The sequence below is a fragment of the Coturnix japonica genome, chromosome 3, assembly GCF_001577835.2.
Source record: "Coturnix japonica isolate 7356 chromosome 3, Coturnix japonica 2.1, whole genome shotgun sequence".
In the NCBI taxonomy this organism is placed as follows: Eukaryota; Metazoa; Chordata; class Aves; order Galliformes; family Phasianidae; genus Coturnix; species Coturnix japonica.
The window spans coordinates 23859911-23873220 of record NC_029518.1 but is presented as its reverse complement, the minus strand read 5'-3'; the positions used below and the strand labels follow the sequence as shown (position 1 = coordinate 23873220).

The 13310-nt window shown below is 43.8% G+C and overlaps 2 protein-coding genes across 9 annotated transcripts in view; one reads left to right on the top strand and one right to left on the bottom strand.

Moving 5' to 3' along the window:
• PIGF (phosphatidylinositol glycan anchor biosynthesis class F) overlaps positions 1-4157 on the top strand; it is a 22392-nt gene extending 18235 nt beyond the window's left edge. For 3 of the 7 annotated variants that reach the window (XM_015857480.2, XM_015857479.2, XM_015857481.2), the window contains exon 7: positions 442-2312. The gene's annotated coding sequence lies outside the window, so the exon portion shown is untranslated. Of the gene's footprint in view, positions 1-441; positions 2621-3080 lie in introns of those variants that run through there. The other 4 variants (XR_001553897.2, XR_001553896.2, XR_004306824.1 and 1 more) reach the window with 4 other exon arrangements.
• The window catches only part of RHOQ (ras homolog family member Q), an 18714-nt gene extending 5404 nt beyond the window's left edge, over positions 1-13310 (bottom strand). Inside the window, exons 1-3 of one of the 2 annotated variants that reach the window (XM_015857484.1) lie at positions 12899-13310; positions 1094-1258; positions 410-505 (exon numbers count right to left, since the gene is read on the bottom strand). In XM_015857484.1, the coding sequence (XP_015712970.1) occupies positions 410-505; positions 1094-1258; positions 12899-13228 (591 nt within the window). In that variant the 5' untranslated portion in view covers positions 13229-13310. The remainder of the gene's footprint in view (positions 1-409; positions 506-1093; positions 1259-12898) is intronic. The other variant, XM_015857483.2, reaches the window with a different exon arrangement.

The window sequence follows — 13310 nt, the reverse complement described above, 5'->3', positions numbered from 1 at the left end:
TATCCATGCAGGGTGTTAAAATGGTAGTACAGCATTCAGAAATAATTCCCTACAAATAGTTCCAGCATCTTGCATAGGGATTGGACAAGGTGACCTCTATGGTTCCTTCCTAACCTCAATCATTCCATGATTTTAACTATCTCTTATTAATGCTTACATAGTTTTTACTGAGTTTCTATTCAGAAAGTTAGAACAATTACTAATAAGGAAGTATTATTCCATAGATCTGCTTCTTAGCTGTATTCAGTGATACAAATAAATATTGCTAATTGCTGGCTACCAGTTCTGAGGTTTCCTATGCTAACTGGTAAAAGAAATGGACAAAGCTGTAGAGGAAGAAAAACTGGATTGAAAATAGATATTTCTTGCTTCTTTGCTATGTCATTTCATTTAGGAGTTTCTAATTTACCTCTTTTGCTAATTTCTGTCCTTGTTCCACAGATAAAGGCTTCTCTTTCATATCATTCAATCTCGCCAGAGTTTTGGGGTCATCACGAAGATCAATCTAACAAGAAAGATTGCAGTCATGTTGGAATAACTTTTTCTTAAGCAAAAGACAACTGATTATGTGAATACCTTCTTTTTAAAGCATAAAAAAAAAATGGAGTCACTGCTCAGATCCTGAATCCTTACTGATCCAAAAGCCCTTGTAAATGTAAGCTGCTAACTGCTTTCAGTCCAGAAGTTCAAAACATTTACTCCCTAATTCAGCTCTTCAATTAAAATACTAGAATATATATCCAGCAGTAGCAGCACGGCTAACTCAAACATAATAGCAACAAGTGGATCACTTCATAACTGGAGTCCAGTCCACTAGCTACAAAATGCAGGAGGAAACTGTCTCACTTCTCTGCTTGTTCCTTAGCTTCCATAATCAATGCATACCACTGGTAGTTGCAGACCAGTGCATTTATTTCAACCAAACACAAGTTGTTTATTAGGGAAAAACACAGACGTAAAGTTTTCTGCCAACTGATAGTTCTGCAAATCCATAAAGAGGGGCTGCTCAGATCCAGCTGGACTTGAACTCTGAGCCCAAAGAAAGGGCATAAACAACCAACTGATTTAAATAAACTAAAACAGAAACAGATACCTGTGTTCCTACTAGTAAAAAAGGAACATTAGGTGCATATTCCTTCAACTCCGGTACCCATTCTTCCTTCACATTTTGAAATGAAGCGGGGTTTACCACTGAGAAGCAGATAAGGAAGACATCGGTCATAGGATAAGATAAAGGTCTCAGACGATCATAGTCTTCCTGAGAAAGAAAAATTCTGTTATCTTCAATGCTAAGTTATTGCTTGTATTTCATTAATTTCATATTCAGGAACTATACTTGTATTTCAGGAAGTATGTTGAGGCAAACGTTCTCAATGTTTACAGCTGTTCCTGGTTAGCCAGTGTGGTACAAAATCTTGATATCAGAGTGATATCAATATCACTCTGATATCATATGTGAATATCACTCTGATATTATATGTGAGTATAAACAGAAATACAATCTCTATGTTAGTACTAATAGAAACTTACCTCTGTAATAGAACATACGGAAGAGTATCCTTAAAAAAAGATCTGACTGCTATAGAGTCATCCAGGTTATACAAAGCTAGGTTAGATTAAGGCTATTTAATACACTTAAATGTTCCCTTTGGATCATATGTAGAAGTGCTACTTAAGTTCTTCCTGAAAATTTTCTTTCAGCCAAAGAAATTGTACTGTCCTGTTGCTAATGATCAAGGCAGGGGAAGGAAGGATCAAAAGGGAGCTCCTTTGTCCAGACTCTGCTTTCCACAAACAAGCTCAGCAAACAGCAGCAAGGAACAGAAATTAAAGATTAAGAACCCTCTCAGGGAAACATTAATGTCCTTTTGGGGGCACGTGTCTGACAAGATTACTGTTTGGGTCATTTAGAGCCATAGCGTTTGAAGCCACCAGTCCTACTGCCAATGCATACAGGAACAGAGGTACTTAGAAACGTTATCCCCACTGTAAAACAGACATAATCCCTCTAGCAAGAGGAAGAATGTAGACTTTGCCATGCTTTCCAGCTAATGCCAAGATGGAAGACTCCCCAGCTTATTCTGCCAGGATTCTTTTGGTCTGTGTCCTACTATTCTTACCTTGGTTAGTTATTTGTTTTTTAGCATAGATAACTAAGACTGATCCCTGTTGTTGCCAAGACAGTGAAAAATGACTGTTTGGTGCCTTTTCCTCCACAATAAGCAACACTGCATGGTTAATCTGTGGGCTATAGCAGCCTCCCTCTTCCGTACATAAGCTCCCCATCTTAATTAAATCTCAAAGATACTGAAGTAATTAGTTCATTGAATATAAACAGAAATGTAATTCAACCCCATGTTTGAAACAAACCAGAAAATTCCATTTTTATTTCCTTGGCAGTTGCCACATTACCAGATTATTAACCTAGAGTTGCACCTTCAAAAAAGCGCTTCATTGATGAACTGTTAAGTTCTTAAGATGCATCACTAGAATTTCAGATACCATGTGAGAACTCCCTCAGCACAGTTTCTGCTTGAGCTCTCTGGTCATCTGAAAGTCAGCAGCTGCAGGAAGAAGACTGCTATCTTCATCATGAAGCGGAGAAAAGATGTGGCAACAAGTAAGCACCAGAGGAGATTCTGCACTAGTGAGGAGGCAACCGTTGGCCGGGCTCTTCTGTGTTCATGTGCCATTTTGGTTACACATTTAATGCCAGCCCTATTTACTCTACAGCTTTGTCAATAAGCCAGAGTAAGCTGAGCCGTAAACACGCGCACACAATTTCACAACCACAGTAGCTGAAACTACTGTGAAACATCTGACAGGCCATTTGAAGGTCTGCTCTTTCTCTGCTAGCATCAGGGTCCTATCTTGTTGCAGAAGTAAGACCCAGTACGCAAGTCTTTTCAGCCGCTGTGGCTGTTCATCATAGAAGGCAGAAATAACTTTTTTCAAACAAAAAAAAAATCACAATAGCAACATGATTTTGTTGTCGTTCGGGTTGAAGCGTACACTTTATGTTTCTCTTTTATTACTGAATGTAATTAGAGCCTGCTCAGAGTTACCACACTGTTTTTTAGGGTGGAGAAGGAAATCCTAAAAGAAGGTTCCCAACTGCAAATTAAACTGGGCCCTGGAGTTCAGAAATCTGCATGCAAGAACACTCGTATGGATCCATCAGTGACTCTCCAAACCAGCTCTGCTAAATCATATGCAAGATATTCTTGGAAAGGTTTTGGTTTGTTGTTTTTTTTTACAAAAATAAATCTAGCTTATAGTTGTAATTTCTACCGCTGAAGAGCTGCCTTTACTGAACTCTTTAAGTTTTACAAAAGCCTCACACCTGGGTTACAGTAATTAAGAGTACTACATGCATTAAATATTGCAATAGAGAAAACTGTCACCAGAAATTACTGTGAGCCCACTGACACTAAAATATGTACGACTTAACCCAATTCAAATTACAGACAGACCTTTAAACTCATGGCAAATACTCATTTGCTCATCCCAAAGACAAGTGACATTTGTTTGATTTACTTCCATACTGTTTAGGTTCTCTTTAAATCCCACTGGATACAAATCTTTGCACTTTTAGCCACATTTTGGTGTGGCATCTTTCTTCCTCACCATCTCTCAGTAGTCATCCAGGAGTGAGTGATTTCACTGCTCTTTAAGGAGCGTGCAGAGCTGATCTTCTCTCTGCCTTCATCTATTTATATGCCTTTTGATTTATACCCTGCTCCATCTGGGCAAGCTGTGGGTCCACCCCATTTAAGACGTTAAATGAGTACAGTGTGATTGGATACTTTATGTACCACAGCCAAAGATGTATGTGGTATTCACTATAGTGACTTCACCAACGTAAATTAACAGAGCGTTTGGCTATACCTACCAATCCTACTGTTTGAAACAAGTCAGTGCTGCCAGGCTGTCCTTTAAATCTCACCTGTGCTATGAAAATTATGTTCATATTGATAGCAATAATGGCCCGCCACCACTTGTTTTAGTAAGACACATAGTTAGACTGGTATTGGGTTCTCCTCAGGGAGAGCCTGGCTTAAACACTGTGAGCACTGTGTAGGCTGCCCGTGTATAAAGGCTCCTTCTGCTCCCCAGTAACCCCCTCTGAAATAATAAAATCAAATCTGAAAACTTGCTCTGATGTCTCAGGTCTCAATAACTGCTTGCACTCAGTTGAAGAATCTGAAATACCATATGAATTCAGAGTGAATATTAGAGAAGCCTGGAAAAAAATCTGATTGCTTCAATTATAGTTTATTTCCTGAATCTAGTGTAAGGGAAACAAGTGTGATTTATTCTAAAATTAAATGCAACGGCAAAATCTAATTATACAGGTCAGTCAACATAAATTCCAATTTGAGTGCAGGTACACACCATGCTGTGTGGCAATTAAACTTCCAATCCAAATGGGGGAGGCAGTGCTTGTGTGTTTAGGCATTACAATATGTAAAGAATTTAACTGGAATATTTATGAGTATAAATAAGGTGGGTAAGAATGCCACTAAGAATCAGAATATGCAGTAAAGTCTTAACTCCAGACATACAGTCCAGTCCTGTAATAACTTAAATTGGACGTAAGCGTGTTGGCTAAATTAACACTGTATGGTGCTGTCATCTTCTATGGACACTGATGGAAGATACTACGCTGCAACAGGAGCATTCATCTTTTATCTAGCATCTCCACAGTGAGCAAGGGCAGCTGCCAAAGAAGAGGAGACACAGGAAAGAAGATGAGATGGAGGAAGCAGTGATTCACCTTCTCAACTACAAACTGGGAAGGACTGCTTTTTGTTTGCTTGCTTGTTTTGCTTTTGGGGGGGTTGTTATTAATCACTGATTTTCACTGTATTTTGGATGATTAGCTGGATATGTTCTAATCTACAATCCAAAACTTGGCTACTCCTTTTCCTCACCTTTAGATACTTCAAAAGAGAGGTCTCAAAGAACTCCTTCCATGAAGAACTGCCTTGCAATTCTGCAACAGTGTATTGTTCTTCATCTCAAGGTTTTGCTCAGACTAAAAGAAGCCTGTGCTGTATTTTAAGTTGCCTAATTCCATGGATATCAGCAGGAAGACATAGTTAAAAACACACAAACTGCATTCCTAACTCTGCTGCTGACACAATTTGTTGCCCTGAGCAAGTCATTATCCTCTCTCTCCTTGCATCTTCCCATCTGTTAGGGTGTCCCATAGGGGTTTGCTAGCTTAATAATGCATTAGTCTTTGCAAAGCTTTCCGAAAGCTTTTGGTGTACACTGCTTGCAGTGCAATGGGTTATTTAAAAAACAAAACAAAACAAAACACCTAAAAAACAGCTGAGACAAACTGCAGACTCAATTTCTAGACAACCTTCTTGACCCACAGAAGCATAATATCCCTTTATTTACTAGAAAACTGAAGTCAGAGGAGTAGATATAGCTGAGAACTCATATCCCCCGTAGCTTCCCTGTTTTATGGTATCTGTGGCCAAGAGCAGTGGGGACATAGGTCCTTACCCTCCTCACCACAGTATGAGGCTGCTGGCTTCCTTCTCCTCTGGAATGGAATTAGGTTCTCTATTCCATTTGGAGACATGAAGGATAATTAGGGGAGCCTGCTTTGCAGCAAGCGCTTCCCCACACCCTGACCAAAACATCCAGAGAAATTCACACCTCTGAGATCTGCTGTTGCAGGTACTGAAAAAGACATGAACCCTGTTTGTTTTCCTTGCAGATATCTCCATGCTCTTATAAACAAAAAGATAAGCCTATTTTATATTGTGAGAAGATATGAAATAGACAGAGGGGAACAAAATATGGCTCACACCACGCTGCAAGAAAAACTGGAACTTAACAACTCTAGGTTTGCGCTCTCTGCATTGGCAACCATCTGTTGCTTTCACAGCTTACAACAGCCATCGTAAGAGGAGGTTCTCACTCCCAACCATCTGTTTTTAGACGAGAAGCCAAAAATAGATCTCAGGCGGAGCTGCTGGAGGAATCCAGCTTTCATGTAGTGCAGGGTAATGACAACTGCTGCTCGCAGGCTCTCAGCGCGGCACACACAGATCACTGGAGGTGGTAAGTCAACCCCAGCTGTATGTCCGAGTTGTAACCTATTACGTGGTAGGACAGATGAAAGTTTTCACTCCGTAGAAATGGCCACCCTTCAATTTTACCATTTTTGGAGCACGTTTCATTGCTATCCTTCAATATTGCATCGTTTGTAGTTTTCCTCCCTGAAATTCCCGTTTTGGAAGGCCCCTGCAATATTTCGTAAAGCGTAACAAGAACCTGAATAACTGCTGTAATGAATACACACCTCGGGGACTCGTCACAGCAGTGGGTAAATCCTGCTGTCTCCCCCAGACTGAGTTAAAAGTCAATCTGCAACTTTGCCATAGGCATAGAGCAGAGCCTCAGCAAGCAACAGCCTCCCCCAGAAGCACACCAGGAAGCAGATTTGTGCTGAGGGGCTGAATCACGCTGTGGTTTCTGATTGTGCTAGAAGCCCAGGGGGGAGGGAAGAGAGAGGGAAGCGGGCTGTACTGCTGAATACAAAGCACTTCTCTGGCTTAAAAAACTGAGCTGTTCAAATCTGGGCTGCACGTACTCTGTAACACTTTGCAGGGGCACAGGATGAAGTGTCCCCAGCATGGTGCCTGTGATGCAGCATCACCTAAAAGCAGCTGCCTGCCCAGCTCTGCAATCAAAGCCTGTCACGTGCATCTCTGTGTTCGATTTCTCTGCTGCCTACATCTTTAGCCCCTGGCTTCTGAACATGCACAACAAAGTCAGCTGATTGTTCCCTGCCTGAAGGGAAAAAGTACAGCACAGCCCCTCTATCTCTTTGCTGGCTGCTGGGGTTCCAGTGAGCGCTGCCAAAGACAACGGAGCTGTCCTGGTGTGGCTTCTAACACAGGTTTCCCAGGGAATGCAGAAAGTGGCTGATTTGGGTCCAGCATCTATTTTTTATTTATAGAAAAGGCTGCAAGAATACAAACTAAGTGCTCTCCCATTGTATGCTAAAAATGAAGTGAGCTAATCTAAATCCATCTCTGAATTCCTGTGAGAACTGTTCAAAGTATGAATTATACATTTAAAAAAGACCAGAGTTTGTGAATTATGATTTTTCTTCTGACAGAACTTCCCTTCTGGCATACCTGAGAACTGTGCTACTGCTTACAGGTCTGAAAAGCTTTTCTGCATATCGAGCAATAACCAGCTGAAAGATGAAGCCTATTAAGATGTATCTTAGAGCAGAGATAAGAAGGACAGAATATGCCCTTTATTATACATAAAATTGCTCTTAAGAGATCAAAATTGATCCCGGTCCTCATGTGGGATTAAACGCTGTCCAAATCCCACAACTTGGCATGAGGTGATGCTCGCTATTTCCCTAGACAGTCACAACAGAGCACTTCTCTCCATTACCACAGTAACTTCAACTTCCCAACTTCTCTCTAGCTTTCTAGAAGAAGTCATCCCTGGATTTTCTCTCTGAGACGTATTATTTAGCATCTTCCACAATGGATTCCGCTGACCACATGCACATTTTCACTTGAACACACCTTTACTAGTTGCTCACCCCTTACGGATCTCCAAGGAAGCAGCGCAGTGACCGCCTGGGAAGCCCTTTCACTCCTTATCCATGGGGAATCACCGGGCTGTGGTGAGCTGCAGTGCTGGTTTCCTCCTGACATTCAGTGACCTTACCAACAGCACTCTTCCCACCACAGATTTTCACTTTTTCCACATAAGGAAGTCATTCCATTTTGGTGACTGCAGCCATGAACAATTCACCGCTATTCACTCCAACGCTACATCCCAACTGCAAATCAGACCGAGCAGGGCAATAAAGCAAGGAGCCTACAGATCTTTCAGCATTCAAGGCTACATCTAATTTAGAGTGCAAGCCACTTGAGGCACATTCAGTCTGCGCTTTATTCACCTAATGCAATCAGCTCACCTAGGATGCTGACAGATGTTCCTTTGCTCTGAAGAGTCATTCTGCAACCTGCATCTTGATACGCACACCAGCAAGTGCCAACCACCGCAAAGAATTTCTGTGCACGTGCCACCAAATGGATGCAGCGGTGATTAAAAAAGATGAGGGTGGCAGCACCTAATGCTTGGAGGCTGAAATAAGAACTGAAGCTCTGTCCCAAAGCATCCATTCTCATAATACTGTTTTGTATAATTCATAGTAAAACCGCAGGATTTCCAATCAGTGTGTTTTATATTATCTCTTAAAGCCCAGGCTCCCATAGACTGCTGATTACATAAAAGAAAAATCTCATCCTTCTCACTTTGAAATGAAAGGTAAATCTCTACTCATCCATAAATACAGAAAAAACTTGAACTCACAGAACCCAAAGGCTTCAAGGAAAATCACTTCCAGCACAGGGCAGAAGTCTGAAACCATTTTCATTTCCTGTGTTTTCAGGTGCTCCATACCAGCGTGTGAGGATAGGATTGGCTGACTCAGCATTTTGAATGCAACTATGTTTTATGTCCCCTTAGTCCGCGTGTTCTCAATAAAGGAACTGGAACAAAGCACACTGAAATCAGCAGTGAGCACCTGCTGACATGAAGCTGTGGATCACACCTTAACTTACACTGTATGTCCCTTTGCGCCAAGGATTCTGACCAGCCAAAGGAGGTGATTGCTGTAGAAGCTTTCCTCTGGCCTGAATTATACTTAACTCGTTTGAAAGCATATTTTAGAGGCTGACTCGGGAGTCAGACTATAAGAGAAAAAACAGGGCATTTCTAAGATGGCAAAATATGAAAAACTTCGCAAATAAATTGTTTCAATCAAGAAATGTGACTGCAGAACTTCCAAAAAGTCCCATGGTCTTGTACAGCAAAGCCTGCCATCAGAAAGCCCCGCCAGCTCAGGCCGCTCAGCCAGCTGTCCCCTTCCATCACTCCGGCTGCCTACAGGACAGTTGCAGATTATATGACAATTTGCTGAGCACAGGTGCACACCGTCTTAAAGTGAAGTCAGGAAGCAGGAGGACAGACGGTAATATTATGCTAGAAAAGCAATAATTGTTGTGTTCAGGGTTTCTTTTGTAGATTGTGGTGTTTGGATTGAAACATGTCACTGTACCTCAGAGAAAGCAAGCAAAATTCAGAGAGAACCTCCTCACAAACTAATGGATATCTACTGATTCCTAACCCAGAAAAAGAGATGGTTTTACTTGACAACACAATTGGTGCTTAGCAATAGTTTCTCTATGCCAGTAGACTTCATAAAAACATGCTTGTAACATACCATAAACTGATGCCTTGAACAGCAGATGCTGTTGGAAACTCTGAGCAATATTCCTCATCCTGTGACTCTTCGCCTGCTGTTAACTTCCCTGTCTTTCTAGGGAAGATGTGATGCTTGCAAAGTGTGACTCACAGATAGCAATGAGGTGTTTGGATGCAAGTAAGATCTGCACTGCAATTATTATTACTGGAAGATCATTTGGCCATTCTAAAGGTAACAGACAATTACCATTCAAAGGGAACTCTATCATTGCTGAAGTATCTGCTGCTGACCTCCCATCACAGCGACCATCAGCTCACACATACTTCAACTTCAGAGAAGGGGTATGGACATATTTCTATTTTAAATTACCTACACACATCCAGTTGTTGCTGCAGAGCCCTTAAACCTGCATGGCTCTGCATCCTCAGGCACAGCAGCTTCAGCTGAGCTATTCATAGGGCTGCAGCCAGCCAGGCTGCAGTGAGCTCACAGCCTGCCTGCAACAGCGCAAAAGGGAGCGAGGCAAAATGCACGTGGGAGGAGGGAGGTGCAGGGACAGAATGGGGGTGGCTCACATTTAATGTTTAGATTTGCCAACATCACGTTGGAGGTTTCTGCATTTGTAACTCAGCAGTGAAGGCTTACAGGGTTTGCTTTGTGGAAGCGTGTTTGCATGCTCTGGGTTTGCATTTGGCGCTCTGACTGTGTGGTATCAGTGGCAGATGATGGCAGACCAGAAGGAATAATGCAATCTAAGGAGGGAAATTCCTATTCCACAACAGATCACCTCAACAGCCAGCAGCTGCCTCTCCTCCCAGGGTGCTGAAGTGCTACCTGCAAAACTGAAGCTACCTTCCAGAGCCAAGGCAAACAGTCAGCCAGGATTACAGAGATGACTGCTATTTCTTGTTTTATTTATAGCAACCACTGCAAGCTGTGTGTCCATCCACTCTAAAAGCCCTGCCTCCATCCCTCTCTTTCCCACAAGCTCATTCACAGTTAGAATTATTTGTTTTTACATCTGGCCTTCGGGGAGGTGCTGATCTCGCTAGTATTTGAGTTAGCTTTACACACTTCAGCTTGACCAACTGTAACAAAATTGCTTTTGACTTCAATTTTAACTCAGTTACAACACCAAATATATATATATATACATAGCACCGTGTCTGAAGTAAGGTGGATGTAGCTGCAACAAGAGCATCCATGAGAGTATGCAAGTTGAAAGAAGCCAGGACATGCACATGGTGGGGAAGGTTTGTCCGTGTATAGACTGAAACTTGTGAACTGTGTCATTTTTCCCTGCTAAATATAACCTGGAAAAAAATGGGATCTTAATAGATTTATTCTCAACCTACTTTAAACTCACAAAAACACAAGGCATTATGTGATTGGTGCAGTTACTATGTGTGATTCTGCCTACGTTGTGAAGCAGCTCACTGGAAAAGCAAACTGGATGTCATGAACTCAGCTCACAGCCCCCCGCCAAACAGAAGTCTGTCACACATTGCTAAATACGTAACCATACAAGCTAACAACACCCACAGACCGCTAAGTCAGTACTTCAGGCTGATGGGCCTGCTGCGCAACAGCTAGAAATCAAAAGGCTTCGGCACCTTGCTCTGCCATGGGCTTCCTTCAGGGATGCGGAGCAGGTGACAGCTCAAACCTCTGTTTGCACTCTCACCCCTCTTCCCCTAGAAGATGAGATCTGGACTCTGCCCAGGGCTGGAGTTGTATGCGCTCAGAAGGCTGCAAGTAGCTCAGATACCACAATAATCACATGCTGCCAAGCTTTGATAAAATGATACTATCAGGCTACTGTTTTGCAGTAAAACTATTTGGGGGTGACAGGATTAGAAATAACAACACTGCTGTATGCTGGCACTGAAATCCTGACTTCAAGCTGCAATGAATCAGAGCTGAACAGAAGTCTGTACAACCAGCAGGCATGTACCAGATGCAGTGTGCTGCTTCCTCAACACAGAGAAGACACTGGCAAGTCCTGTCTTTTCTGCTCTTAAATGCAAACTCTGATGAAGGAGCAAAAAGAACAGAATTGTCAGACTGGAAGCTCTATACAGGTTCCCATAAGAACCTCCTCAGTTGTGCTGGGTGCTGGAATGGGGCTTCCACAGGCAGCCCTGGATGTCCACTGCTCCCCTTCAATAACCTGGAGTGAGGGAAATGGTCAAGATTTTATGATTGCTGTAGGTCTGAGTTTGGCCAAGAGCAGATCTATTTGTGACAGCAGTCTCACTGAAACAACCTACAAGTCTAGATATACAATACATTTGCTTGCTGTTTGCTGCAAATTGCCCAGCTTACCATTAGTGTCAGAGGAAGCCAAAGGTTTCTCTGTGCAGCTACCCAGATGGACACCACAAAGCCACTTGAGGTAAGGTTACACAGAGCTCCTGTTAATAGCAACAAGCCAGCACGGGCTGTTCAAGACAGCATCCACAAATAAGCTCTGCATATGTACAAGTGCAAGGTGGTTTGGTTTTTTTTTTTGTCTTTTCCGATGCTTGTTATAGAAACTGGATGCATGTTAACCGATGCTTTATTTGCCTGAGCACCAGACCCTCATACTGTAGCACACCTGAGTGGTATTTTAAAGCCAGCTGAGTTGTGAAGCATTTACAACTAAAAAGCAAAGCTATGATGGGAATAACAAGTGAACTCAGTTTGCATCACTGGGACCAGTTTGTGTTTGTATCGGTGAGATCTCAATGATGAAGTCAGCTTGTTGGTAGGAACCTCACCCTCCAGCTGAAGCGAAGCTGTTCCCTGGAACTCTCCCTGAATGGATTCTGTTGCTGCTTTCAGGCCTTAAATACTCAAGACTGTCTGAGTATTGCCCCCCTTCAGTCACATGCACACCTAGAGAGGCACGCTAATTTAGATAGTAAATGTTCAATTAAGAGCAGGAATTGCTGGGTTACAAAATATGGCTTCAGCGTGTGCCGGAGCAGACAGATTGTCTTCCTCGCTGCTCCTTACCAGAGGGAAGCACGTCTGAAGTCATGTGAGACCCAAACACATGCTCACGCTGCAAGAAGTTTTAGTATAAGGAATATACAACTTTGCAAAAGACCACGCAGCATTTCTCTAGAGGCTCCACACCTTCTTAGCACCTCCTGCCCCCCACAGCCAGGCCCTTTACATGTTGTTTTGGTTCAGATACGCCACCTCCCAAGTACTTTAACTCCTAAGACTGTGCTCAGCCGGCAGCTGCTGGCTGCAAGTCGGGATAACTGAGCAGGGATGCAGATAATGGAGCCCTGTGCTGTTCGCTACAGTAGAGAGCCCTCTGAATATATCCAGCATTAAAACTGCCTCAGTCACATGCTGACATAGCATCTTCCACAGAGGGCTGTAATAACCTCAGCAAGAGAAATCACTTGGACTGTCTAGAACAGCTTAAAAGAAAAAAGAAAAACGAAGAGGAAGAAAAAAAGAAAAGAAAGAAAGGAGGCAGTTAAGCCCAAAACACACTCCGGGCTGTCCCCGCTGCGGCAGCGGGCGATGCGAGGCGTCCCGCTGAGTAATGCCGCCGGGGCGCCCAGCCGCCACCGCAACTTCGGCTCCGGACAGCGCCGGCCGCCCGTCGGCCGGGGTCTGGGGTCGCTCACTCACCTGCCCGGCGGTGTCGTAGAGCCCCAGCAGGTACTGCTTGCCCTCCACGGTGACGCTGACTGCGAGGAGGGAGAAACAAACCGGGTGAGGCCCCGGCGGGGCAAGGTCGGGCGGAGGAGGTGGGGTGCTGGGGAGCGCAGCCGAGCCGAAGCGAGCCGCTCCGCGCCGCCGCCCCCCGCCCCGCTCACCTGCATAGTGATCAAACACGGTGGGCACGTACTCCTCGGGGAAGGCGTCGTTGGTGTAGCTGATGAGCAGGCAGGTCTTGCCCACGGCCCCGTCCCCCACCACCACGCACTTGAGCATGACCGCGGCGCTGCCATGGGCCATGGCCGGGAGCCCGCCCTCATGGCCCCGCGGGCTCGCCCCGCCGCGCCGGGCCCCCCGGCATCGCTCCGCCGCCGCCGCTCAA